Here is a 13,324-nt window from a genome sequence, read left to right on the forward strand (position 1 = left end):
GGATGAGTGGATGGTGGATAGACATGTCAAGAATGAATGGTTAAAACATGTTCAGCAAACAATGTAATGGGTTGATGGTGGAAGCACAACCAGCAATCACAATATAATGGGTGGATGGTAGACACATGATCAACAGTCAGTTAATTATGAATGATTGACACCCGCGAAGCAGACACAATGTCAAGGTGTGATGGTGGACAAACCATAAGCAGTCACAATTTTAAGGATGGATTGCATGTTCAGCAGACACAATGTAATGGATTGATGGTTGACACACCTTCAACAGACACAATGTCAAGGTTCGATGATGGATACACATTCAGCAGACACAATGTAATGGGTGAATGGTGGACACAACATCAGCAGACACAATGTCAAGGTTGGATAGAGGACACACCCTCAGCAGACATGTCATGGTTGGATGGTGAACAAACTCTCAGCAGGATTGAACCAAATTAGTTTTTTTTTTCTAGCATTCAAATCCAGGATATTGCATATGTTATTATATCAACAGATTTTAAATTTTAGCTCAATAAGTATGTTTAAACCAAGGATGAATGCTGGACATATGCTCAGCAACAATGACTTTTCCAAGACAACACATTTTACAAGTAGGTGGTGTTTATTGTGATAATCTAAAACAAGAATCTGTTATGAATGAAGATAAAATGTAAATTTACAATGAACTTTTGGATAACCCATTACATACAACTGGATTTAATGAAATGTTCCTAACAATACACAGTGTATCTCTACACAGTTAAAATGTGTTCAAGGCAAACACCTAAGCAATGAATTTACTGTAATTTTACAGAAAATATATGACATGAGAAGAAAAAACAATACTCTGTAAAGAGATTCCTTCACTGTAGGACATGATTTCAACAACATTAGAAGCACATTTCAAGTTGAATACACAGACTAAAAAATAAAACTTAATGCCCTCAAATGATCTGACTTCTGATGTTATAAAAAAGACCAATCTTAGAAATCAACTACAAAAACATAAAAACAGAGAATATGTATGCAAACATCCTGATAAAGCTGTCATCAAACTCTTTTCATTACAAAAATAAAACAAAAACAGAAATGAACACAAGCTTAAACCATAGCTAACACAGAAAGGTAAAATGGAGACAAGTGAAACTTGAGGACACTTGGTCATTGGTGTTACATGATGGTGGACAATGGTCAATACCAGCCAACAATATTTGCACCTTACCTGCTGCTGCTGATTAATTTTCACACTGTCCTGTTGAATTTGGTTTTATTTCATACCCCAAAAGCTAGACTCCCCTATATTCTTGCTAACAGAAATGAAGATGCACCAGTTTATATGTTAATTAAAAGCTAGGAGTTTTCTGTTGCTTTTTATGAAAAAACCCACACCAACATGTCACACAAATAACACATTATTTAACAAATATTAACAATTCCCCACCAGAGATTATATTACAGAGGACATTGTCATAACTTTAAAGATAAAACAGTAGTAAGGTGAAACAAGGCATTTGAGATATGAAAGGTAAACTTCCAGCCCTTGAATCTGTACCTCTCATTGCTGTGTTACAAGTTTCACTTAAATCCCTTCAGCACTTTTTGAGATATGGTTGAGAATGACAGCTTCACTGTAAAGGTGAACACAGGGAGATCATTCAGCAATGACTGAATGTAGAAGTGTGGTTCTTGTGCACTACATTTGTCCATATTGCCCTCTACCTATGTTGTTAAGTTTTACTGAAATCACATCAGTAGTTACTCTCCAGACAAGTGTACCTGACTGATGGAAGCATGGACAGACCAGAGGTGGCAACTATATGCTCTCCCTTTGGGGATCATAAAAATAAACACAACTATGAAGGCATTTTTACTGCCTGTTTTTTTTTTTAATTTAAATTTAAATTCTTAAATTATCTTTAGCTCATTTGACTAAACTTGGATAAAAACTAAAAAGCATATAAAATATATTTTTGATAAAAGAATATTAGCATTATTTTGGCGCTTTTTTAACCTGTGAATTTGTGGCCACATACCTGGTACATTTCAATTGAAAAAATACATTTATAAAGGCTATTTTTTGTACACAAATAATTTTTCTTTTTTGTACTGATCATTAGAGGCAAATGAGTTGAAAATAATGATCCATTTTTATTTTTTTTGTATCAACCTATATTTTGTCAAGGATCAATGATGTCATCACACTTACTGTAAGTGCAAGTCCACACCTAGTACAACTCCACACCTATATCTTGAATATACATTATGTAAACAGGACTCATAATTGCTTAGTAAACACTCTTAATGGTAAACAAGAGCAAATGCCAAGGCTCCTCTGTTTATTTTCAGTCAAACAAGGGAAACAACTTGACAATTATTAGAACAAGAGTTATGAACCTTGCTATACCTAGTTTATTATGAATATCTGTGATGGTTTTAGAGTTATGGCACAAAGGTTTAAGATTTTACACGCCAATTGATACCAAGGCTATATCAATATCTTTTGTAAAAAAAACAAGACAAGCTAAAACCTGTTGGTCAGACGGTCACATGCAGTAAATGATGCACAAGTACCAGACGGTCACATGCAGTAAATGATGCACAAGTACATGTAAAAGAATGATAAATACACAATCAAAAGCATTTCTGTTCATTACAAAAAATAGTACTGGTGGAGAACCTAAATCCCGAGATTATTGTATTTCTTTTCAATTAAATAGCCATTAAAAATAAAATGCAAATTAACACATTAAAGGCGGACATGATCCTGTCATAATATTTATTTCACCCTGCTGTACCCTTCGAATGTGAGCATAAACCTGATGATGTTATACTCCCTTGTGATGTATATTTAGGAGCTTTGACAACACATCAATTTATGTCATTATTGATGAACAGCAATCAAACAAGAAGGATGTTTGATGTCTGTTGTGTTTTCTACCACATTCTCTCTGATGGAATTGCTGAAATATGGAATCAAGGTGAGAAGAGTGGCTGGCATTACGGCAGTAGCCAAACTTAGGTACTCCATCAGTGTTCCAAAATATTTGCTGGAACAAAACATTAAATGTTGCCGGTCAGATTTGTGTTTTTTTATAAAACCTTTGTAAAAATGGTGAAATATTGTAAACCTCAAAAATACATGGTCAGATGTTCAGTATATTATGCTACCATCAAGAAATACATTTGGGTTTTATCATACAATAAATTGCTACACCATTGTTCAGGAAATGTAGCACTCCTAGATTGGAACAAATCAATCCAGGCAGTGTTTATTAACTGTACAAGTATTCATTGACTGTACGGTCCATGTAATAGCTTACTCCAGATAGTGTTCATTGACTGTACGATCCCTGTAACAGCTTACTCCAGATAGTGTTCATTGACTGTACAGCCCCTGGAACAGCTTACTCCAGATAGTGTTCATTGACTGTACGGCCCCTGGAACAGCTTACTCCAGATAGTGTTCATTGACTGTACGATCCCTGTAACAGCTTACTCCAGATAGTGTTCATTAACTGTACAGCCCCTGGAACAGCTTACTCCAGATAGTGTTCAATGACTGTACAGCCCCTGGAACAGCTTACTCCAGATAGTGTTCATTGACTGTACAGCCCCTGGAACAGCTTACTCCAGATAGTGTTCATTGACTGTACAGCCCCTGGAACAGCTTACTCCAGATAGTGTTCAATGACTGTACGGCCCCTGGAACAGCTTACTCCAGATAGTGTTCATTGACTGTACAGCCCCTGGAACAGCTTACTCCAGATAGTGTTCAATGACTGTACGGCCCCTGGAACAGCTTACTCCAGATAGTGTTCATTGACTGTACGGCCCCTGGAACAGCTTACTCCAGATAGTATTCATTGATTGTACGGTCCCTGGAACAGCTTACCGTACTCCAGATAGTGTTCAATGACTGTACCGTCCCTGGAACAGCTTACTCCAGATAGTGTTCATTAACTGTACAGTCCCTGGAACAGCTTACTCCAGATAGTGTTCATTGACTGTACGGTCCCTGGAACAGCTTACTCCAGATAGTGTTTATTGATTGTACCGTCCCTAGAACGGCTTACTCCAGATAGTGTTCATTGACTGTACAGTCCAGGGTACAGTTCACGCCAGTGTTCATATACACCCCTATACACACACTGCAGCATATACACTAAGTGGAAACAGTGATCATTAACTTTGCTCCCTAATTTGTGCTTCATTTTCAACACTTGCAAAATCAAGCTGAACAAAACATTTTTTTAACTTCCTGGAATTAAAGTTCTTCATTTCAGTCACAATCTATGTTTCATATTTTGAATGTCTAAATGAAGCCAGTGCTAAAACATTTTTAAATGCAACACACAAGACATTTCAGCGCTGTAGAGAATCAGACAAAAACTTCATTGTGGAAGTTTGCCTTGGAAACGTGAATCTTGGTGTGACAGGTCCAGAGCAGCAGACACTGGTATCGGACTGGCATCATCTATAAGGATGTATGGTGAGGCGGCCTGGTCTATGTACTCTCAGCAGACTTTGAAGAGGAGGCCTGGAGGCAGGCCAGCAGGAACTCATCCACCTGATCACCGTCACACTCGGGGTCAATGTTGAACTCCTAGAATAAGAAAATGTTGAACGATAACCATAACATCACTATATCTCACTCCTAGATACAAATTACCATGAGTGTTAAATTCCTGATTATTTTTTTTTAAATAGGATTAGAATTTGTGTTAAGATAAAGGTGCTAAATTGGTAACAATCTGAACTATGGCAATATTTTTTTATAAATCAAGGCAAAAACTATTGAAGCATTGTGTCAGAGTTTGATGGCAAATGTGGACTGTAGAGAGGTAATGGACTAATTGTAGACCGCTGATGATGGGCCATCACAAAGGTCAAACTGCATCTTGTTTCTGATCAATTTTCTTTAATCCCCTTACATTATCTTTCACAATTAAAGATTTTAAATGCAGTCTAGAAGAGAATGCATGGGAAAATGATATTATAAGGATTTTTCTTACTTGACAATACATCATGTAAGATTTTTTATAAGATGTTAACCAGTGCAGTTCAATTGTTTATTATGGGAAGAAAATGATTATACAATCAAATGCAAAGAAAGAAATTTGTTTTCACTAGATCTATAAAGAAGAAAGATTGAAGAAGAAAAAACACCAAAAGAATTACAAAATGCAATTATTAACAACATGACTACACAGAAAATAAAATCACTAATTTCAAAACCTGTCTTCATAGCTTTCCAAATTTTTGACAGAAGAAATTAACTTCTAATGAAATCTCTCAGCAAAATCTTCTGTTTTCGCCGTCAAGTCTGTGAAATGATCGTCAATAACTGATTTTTTAGCCACATTTGAATATAAAAGTTTCAAATTCATATATTCTCTGGTAATTGCCGCCAGTTGCCTGCCAAACCGAGAGGAAATGGAGCAAAATGGAGCTGTAACTAAGTGAAACTTAACTACCGATTTATCTTATATCTCCCCTGACGCAGATTTACGATTCCCCATAATATGCGGAACATTAGCACTGCATTTAGAGGTGTGAAAGCATTCCCTGTACCAGGCCAGCCATATGTCAATTAATTCCTTGCATGCATCAACAACAAAATATGGCCGCTTTTAAAAATCTCCCTTGAGTATTGGATGATACTCATTGATGGCTAAATTCTAAATGTTCCGAACCCTTATATGGTAATTCCACCAATATTATTGCTGGTTATGGTGGCTTTCAGTCTTCCCAAGTAAATAGATGGTTCATCAAAGACTGTATTTTCCATATAACAAAGATAAGACAGCCATAAGGGCTTTATCCTATTCTAAAATCAATGTTGTACTGAAGTTTCAATGAAAATAACAATTGATTTTGTACCATTATTTTAATACTGCACAGACAGAAAGTTTCACTGACACTCCAGCACAGCAGATAGGCACCACTCTACAAACTTCTGACTACAATGTACAACTGCCAGCACCAGAAGGATGATTGCCCTGTGATTTATATGAGTGAAAAATGGAAATAGGAGAAATGCTTTCTTCTTACTCAAACAATATCCTCTCTTAATAATTGATGAAAACCAACAACAAGAAACAAAATGAAAAAAAAGAACTGAAAGCACATTAGAATGAGTCTGTTTTTAAAATTAGGATTCCAAATAACTGTTGTACATGTAAACCCCAAAACCAAAACTGCTTGTTTATAAAATATGTATGGAAAGTAATAATAGCAACATGAAAAATAGCCATAACAGGAGCAGTGCAGAGTGAACTCTAATGCTCTGGGGCAAATTTTGCGGTCCAACAACTTGACAATAATTAAAACTGGAGTTATGGTCCTAACTATTCATTTATGTAACATCTCTAGCAATATAGGTACCAAAACCTTTTTTTAGTTATTACCAAGGTTATTCTTTTCTACAATGCCGCCAATGATAACGACATCATGGATATCACAATACCTGCACTATTTTTCTTCAAACAGACAAATAAATAAAATAAAAATTATTTATATTTGTTCCGACAAATTTGATTATTTTGAAAAAGCTGGGGATTAAAAAGCAGCCCAAAATCATAATCTACCATTGGAAATAATGAGACAAAATATTTTGATTAATGATGTAATAATCCATAACAAAAAATCAAAATAACGATTTAAATTACCGTTAATGTCCAATAAAATTGTGTTTTTCAGAACTCTACGCGCTCAATAAATACTATCCCCCCCCCCTTAAGCAACTTTTTTAAAAATTGCTAAATTAGATGATCAGACATGTATAGTCATAAAAATCAAATACTGATTATTCTTGTCACAATTATCCATGGGGCTGAGTCGAAAACCTGTGACTGACTAATCAGCATTTATTATCAGCTAGTGTCCTCATATACGTAGGTGATGTGTAGCCTAAATTTTACGATAGGGTAAGGGTTTATATGCATGACGTCTGCAGTCTTAGCCGGTATTCTTTAAATAAATGGTGCTGATGTAATGCTTTTCCTTCGAACAAATTGCATATTTTCAAGATTAAGAGTAAAAGTTACAATTGATTAGTTGCAGAATTAGATTATAGACCCACATATAACTTCCTTTATCAGAGGTTATGCCCATCAAAAAGCACATTTATAGTAGGTGGTATAGAGGAATACTTTTGCAGTGACAAGCTGTTGGGTTTTAGATGAACTCCAGATAAAAATAATTAAACCCATTATTCTAATGTTCATATTTATGGTTCTACAGAATACAGCCACAAAGCGATTACTTATTTTTTTTACTGGTTATATGAACAAAAGTATGGAGAAAGCATGCTGATTTAAATGGAAGAATATGGGGCTGATGGGTAAAGGCATTAACAAATTGTATCTTAGAACTTGCATGGTTAGAAAGCATAAATAAGTAATCAACTATGATTTTTTTAAAATGATGTTAAAATCAAACAAGGTCCCACAATGGTAACTTTAAATAGCCATAAGAAACATCAGTGCAAACATATAGAGCTTCAAGATTTAAAAAAACAAAACAATCTGAGTGTACAAGGCCATAGCTAAATGACCAGCAGTGTGAGAAAGCAGATGCCCTGAATGTTGTGTACATTTGAGTAGCAATTACTCATTACCTGTGCATTTGTTGTCTGTAAAAGAATATGTTATAACATAAAAACAAAACTAGTTTACAAACTGAATGAAACATACGCCAACTAGCTATTAATGTAACAAACTAAAAATAAATGTCCATTCATACAATGCTTATTTTGACAAATTTGACAAAAAACATGTAACTATTCATGCTTCATGACTTGAGCAAAGCAGTAATGGCATTCCTACCTCATTACTGGAGGTGAGTAGCTTAGCAATCATCTTGCGCACGGACTTCAATTTGGCCTGGGACGCCTCACATTCCTGTTTCCGCAGACTCGCCTCAGTCTGGAAGTTGTTCACCAGCTGCAAACACATACAATCACATTCATATTACAACTCACTCTATTCTTTAATTGAAATATATTTAGGTAATGTTGAATGATACATACTTACTAAAATATAATATTTAAGTATGATTACTAATAAACATTTTTAATATCATTCATTTTTAATATCATTCATATTTATTGAGCACCACAGTCATGATCACATATTTGTGGACTGGTACAGCTGCAATCTTTCTGAATAACATTCAAACACAATGATGTCTGACCTTTCTTAGACCCTTCTCATAGTGGTCAAAGAAGTCATCGAGGGGAAAGGTGCTGAGTTCCTGTGGGGTCATCCCGGAGATGGAGTCCTTGTCCATTACCCATTGGGGTGGCAGGAAGTAACGCAGGCATGTCCTGTAACATTCACATCACACATATATATTAGATTGTTTGTAATTGTACTTTTTACCTGGTGGAAGACTGTGTGTGATGTTAATCTTCAGAAGAAACCTGGGGCTGTATTCAATAACCACCTTAGATTTCCCTTAATTTTAAGTCTGGACTGTAAAAATAACTGACCAATGGACTGAATGGAATCACTGAGGCCTGTCTAAGGAGAAGGAGAACAATGATATTGCATACGGTCCCTGGACTTCATTGTAACATGAGCAATGTTTTACTCTTCAGTCCTTTATTCTTATGAAAGCATGTTAGGTGTTTAACTGCAGGACAGGTGCGGTATATTTGCTAGTATCCCTGTACCTGTATCCATTGGCAATATCCTCGATGACCTGTGCCTTTTGTCCGCTCCCTGTCGAGGAGGATGGAGCCTCTGTGTCCGCGGGCGTGGCCGACGTGGGTGACTGGGGGCCTCCAGGGGATGATAATGTCTTGTCAACTTCCTGTTATAAACAAAGCAGAAGTAAAACTCTAGTCAAAGGCAGAGGAGAAAAACTTGGGAATGCTATTGGTATGTCTTTGCATAAACATGTTAATAGGAAGGAAATACACTCACTAAAATAATGATAAAAGGAAGGAATTACACTCACATTTGTAACTCTCACACTGGAGGCATTTTGGGAGACCCTGAAAACAACCAAAAATTTTTTGAATTAAAAAGCATTTTTTTTTATAAAAATACATAACCACCAAAATTCCTTAAAAACAAAAAACAAATACTGCAGTCTGCAATGTGGAAATCTACCCTCTATTACAATTTATATTCTCTAGTTATTTACATGTTTGATAGCAGGACATTATATTTTACTTAAACTATTGTCTGTCTTATATTACTCTCATACATATGTATCATAGATCTTTCCCATTTTTTCAGTCACCAAGCAGACAGACAACCGCTTGACAACAAGTCCCTGAAGATCACACAGCTATTAAATGTTTCTCTTTATTTACACCATAGGATTATTTAAATCTAATTGCTGATATCACAAGGGCCATTTTGTGCTTGAATTGTAAATTGTTTTGTATTAACACGGGAAATATTATCCCCCTGTAGGCACCATCAATTTAATATCAAGCCACAGTCAATTACTGATTCCAGTGACGTTAATGAAATTTTAATAATCATTCGCACGATAGCTTCATTTCTTAAGATATTAAGACAGAGTCATATTTTCTTAGGGTCTAAAGTGATCAATGAAGGCTATCGTATTTTTACATTTGGCTGTCTCCTGGATTTGAATTATACCCCATTCCCTTATGGCCACGTATTATTTGCCAAGAAAAGTGATGGTTCAGTGCGAGGGAGTGACAACAGGAATTATTAAATTAAGATATCCTCCATTTTTAGCGAACCAGTATTAAGTATCAAATTAATTAAGTGGGCTAATCTGTTCCTTTTATTTCAATTTAATAATCCTTATTAATTATGCAATTTTCATTAGAAACTGACTTATTTTGAAATCAAATTCTAATGTTTTTTTCTTAGCATTTACATAACAATTAATATAAATAATAAAAATACAATTATTATAAATTCTTTTTTAAATTGCAAGCAGATGTATTTCACTACTAAGTACTTATCAAAGTTTAGGGGAAAACCCCCACACTATGTTACAAGAAATACAGTCAACTGTTGCCCTATTTTCAGCATTAGACACATTATTCGCTTCTATAAAATTCAGTTAATTGTTAAATCCAATCATAATTTTACCCTTTTTTTTGCCATATTTTTTTAAAAGCTAAAAAAGAAGAAATTGATTTAAATAATTTTATACAAAAGCATCAATAACAGTTATTGAGAGCAACTGTATACGCATTTCGTTTACAGTGCTTTCAAGCTAAAATTTTAAAAGGAGAAAATCTAAAAGGAAACTTATTTGTCATGCACAATTGAATTGGAGGAAAGTTGTCACACGTTCGTGGAGATTTATTTGTTAGCCAATCAATGGACTGGGGGTAGTTTTAAAGCTGTTTGTTAGATCGCACACCTTGTCACTGGTAAGGGTGACTGTAATTGGTCAATAAGGAAACAACCGCTGCCAACGTCAATGTTTAACTAGCTACATAAATGTCACAATCAGAAAAATCATTATGCAAAGTGTGGTCATAAATATCAAAACATTAAAGAACTATAAAAATAATGAACAGGTTACCTAATTCTCTCATCAAATACATAAACACTAAGAACTACAAGGTCAAATGACTACAAATATTTCTTTACCAGTTTTGGCATTTTTCCCTGCTTACACTGATTGAAAAGAAAGGCCTATATTTTTTTATGAAAACGCCAAGCATACTTTTTGGCTAAACTAAACATATGTTTCCATTATTTTGTTTGCAAGCTGCTGTTCGTATTTGTCCAAAATAGAAGTGATGCTGACAAAAAGCATTATGTAATGAAGATTTCTATTGGATTCTAAGTATGGTTGGGTATAATAATAGCAAATCAGAAACCTTGCAATTTTGACCTGCCTCTCTATAAATCAAGATCTAGGAAAAAAAAACTATGGATGGGGACAACAAATATTATTCTTTGTCTTTGTCGAATATCCTACGAAAGCAAAGTTGTTTTTAGTGTATGATGTCGTTTCTGCAATTTACTCCCTGGAGTCCAAGCAAGATTTGGAAGAAATCAAAATACAAAAAACATTGTTGATGGATAGACAGAAGTGGACAGTACCATATATTTTGGTTTTTTGAAAGAATTTTGTTTTGTTGACTTATTATTCATAGCAATTTTCATTGTTTAATAGGTATTATGTTCAATACTAACAGTTATGATATATTTATATGACTTATATTACATTTGATATTTATATACAATTATCTGATCCTTCTCATTTTTATTTTCTACAACTTTTTTTTATCCGGATTAGATTGATGAAGATCAAATATAAACAGAACCCCTCTGCCAGTTTAGTCTCTACTAGTGACAAAACACACATAGAACGTTAAAATATTTTCTAAATCAGTAATACTTATGATTACTTTGGAAAAATTCTGTTAAATGATGAAAAGTATATAAAAACAAAATGTGCCCTTGAAATTTTGTATTTTTATTATTTTGGTATGGTGCTCAATATTGAGATTTTTACTTTTATTTTACCTATCTGATCCTATTCCCCCCCCCCCTAATTCCCCATGAGACATTGAACATAATATGCTGGCTTAAAGGGACTGTACACCAGATTGGCACCAAAAAAAGTTTTTTCCTGTAACGAATCACAGGACAATTATTTAATGAAATGGTTTACTCTTTGATATCATAATTGTAAAAAAATTACCAAAATGTAAAAAACAAATCGAGTCGGAGACCGGGTTCGAACCGGGGTCGCCAAAATTGCAGTCCAGTGTTGTATCCACTGTGCTACGAAGGCTTACCCTTACTGGTTTGAATATTTCAGCTATATACCTAACTTGGTAATATCACGTGATAACATTGACTAGCCAATCACGCATAAGGAATGAATTCCACTAGGTAGACATACCTAGTAATATTTTTTAATAGAAAAATACGAAAAAACTGCGAAATAAAAATTAAATGTAAACTATGTGGTACTTCAGTTAGTAAGTTTCAATGCATTGTACACATCGATACCAAGTTTATGTCGCTATTTTATCATACGGAGTACAGCCCCTTTAAGGTATAATTTGATTTGAGGAAAAAGTACTTCATTCAATTTGAAATTGAAAATGCATGGTTTCTGTGACCACTTGGTCTACAATAATGAGATCCCATACAAATATATCATTATTAAAATTACAATAATGATATCACGCACATAAATATCATTAATGAAATTACAAAAAAATATAAAACTTTGTATCATTATTTTAAAATAACAATAATTATAAAAAAATAAAATAGCACATATTAATTTAATTATCAAAATGACAAAAGTGATATCATACATATATAAATATATATTATTATCAAAATTAAGATCACACATATATAAATATATATTATTATCAAAATTAAGATCACACATATATGTACATTATCAAAACATTGTATCATTATTTTAAAATAACAATAATTATAAAAAAATAAAATAGCACATATTAATTTAATTATCAAAATGACAAAAGTGATATCATACATATATAAATATATATTATTATCAAAATTAAGATCACACATATATAAATATATATTATTATCAAAATTAAGATCACACATATATGTACATTATCAAAATAATGATAGTGTTATCACACACACACACCAATAATTTGCACAGGAAGTGGATGCCCACACTTTTCTGGGTTTTTTTTCTCAACTGGTCAATGGGCATTACTCAACAATATCGCTGTTGGCTTGGCACATTATTTGATATTGCTTTTGGTAACATGGGTTCTATCTGAATCGGTTTTTCAGTTAAAGTCAAATGTGATTTTAAACATATCGTTGATGAAAACGCCATGGTTTTGCTTTGACAATGCTTCGAATAAAATGTATACAAGATAAGCATATATTTTTTTAACTATCTGAATCATGAATGATTTATAAATTGACCACCTGTCACTCCAGTCATAGTCATTCTGGTCAACCAGAGCCGCTTCAAAGTTACCAACATTTGTGGAGTTTATTAGAGACCATAGTGCCCCTCCCCCGCTACATGCATCAAAGCAGCGTGATGTAAGATTGGAGCATCATTTCCTGCACGGGAGTAACACTTCGCCACAGCATGCTGGGTAAATAATGACGTAGAAGCAACATAGCCTGCGCCCCATTGTAACACATTCGTAATTGACTTTATCGGCCCTGCTCTGATTGAGATAGACATATCGGACCACAGTGGATGTAATCCTCGCTGAATACCCGCTAACAATCACTTACGAGGCTATGAATAGTTATGTTGCTCAATAGGCTCCTTGACATACACCAGTAAATGAGACCACTGTGGTTATATCATTGTCAATTTTCACCTACTGTAAAATTGTGGTTAT

General features: G+C 34.2%; 1 protein-coding gene across 3 annotated transcripts in view; it reads right to left on the reverse strand.

Moving 5' to 3' along the window:
* Positions 1–609: 609 nt before the first annotated feature.
* The window catches only part of LOC128231313 (ATPase MORC2-like), a 51,069-nt gene continuing 38,354 nt past the window's right edge, over positions 610–13,324 (reverse strand). For 2 of the 3 annotated variants that reach the window (XM_052943962.1, XM_052943960.1), the window contains 6 exons: positions 8,962–8,998; positions 8,675–8,814; positions 8,194–8,326; positions 7,827–7,943; positions 7,619–7,633; positions 610–4,603 (listed from right to left, as the gene is read on the reverse strand). In XM_052943962.1, the coding sequence (XP_052799922.1) occupies positions 4,505–4,603; positions 7,619–7,633; positions 7,827–7,943; positions 8,194–8,326; positions 8,675–8,814; positions 8,962–8,998 (541 nt within the window). In that variant the 3' untranslated portion in view covers positions 610–4,504. The remainder of the gene's footprint in view (positions 4,604–7,618; positions 7,634–7,826; positions 7,944–8,193; positions 8,327–8,674; positions 8,815–8,961; positions 8,999–13,324) is intronic. The other variant, XM_052943963.1, reaches the window with a different exon arrangement.

This window comes from Mya arenaria, chromosome 4, assembly GCF_026914265.1.
Source record: "Mya arenaria isolate MELC-2E11 chromosome 4, ASM2691426v1".
In the NCBI taxonomy this organism is placed as follows: domain Eukaryota; kingdom Metazoa; phylum Mollusca; class Bivalvia; order Myida; family Myidae; genus Mya; species Mya arenaria.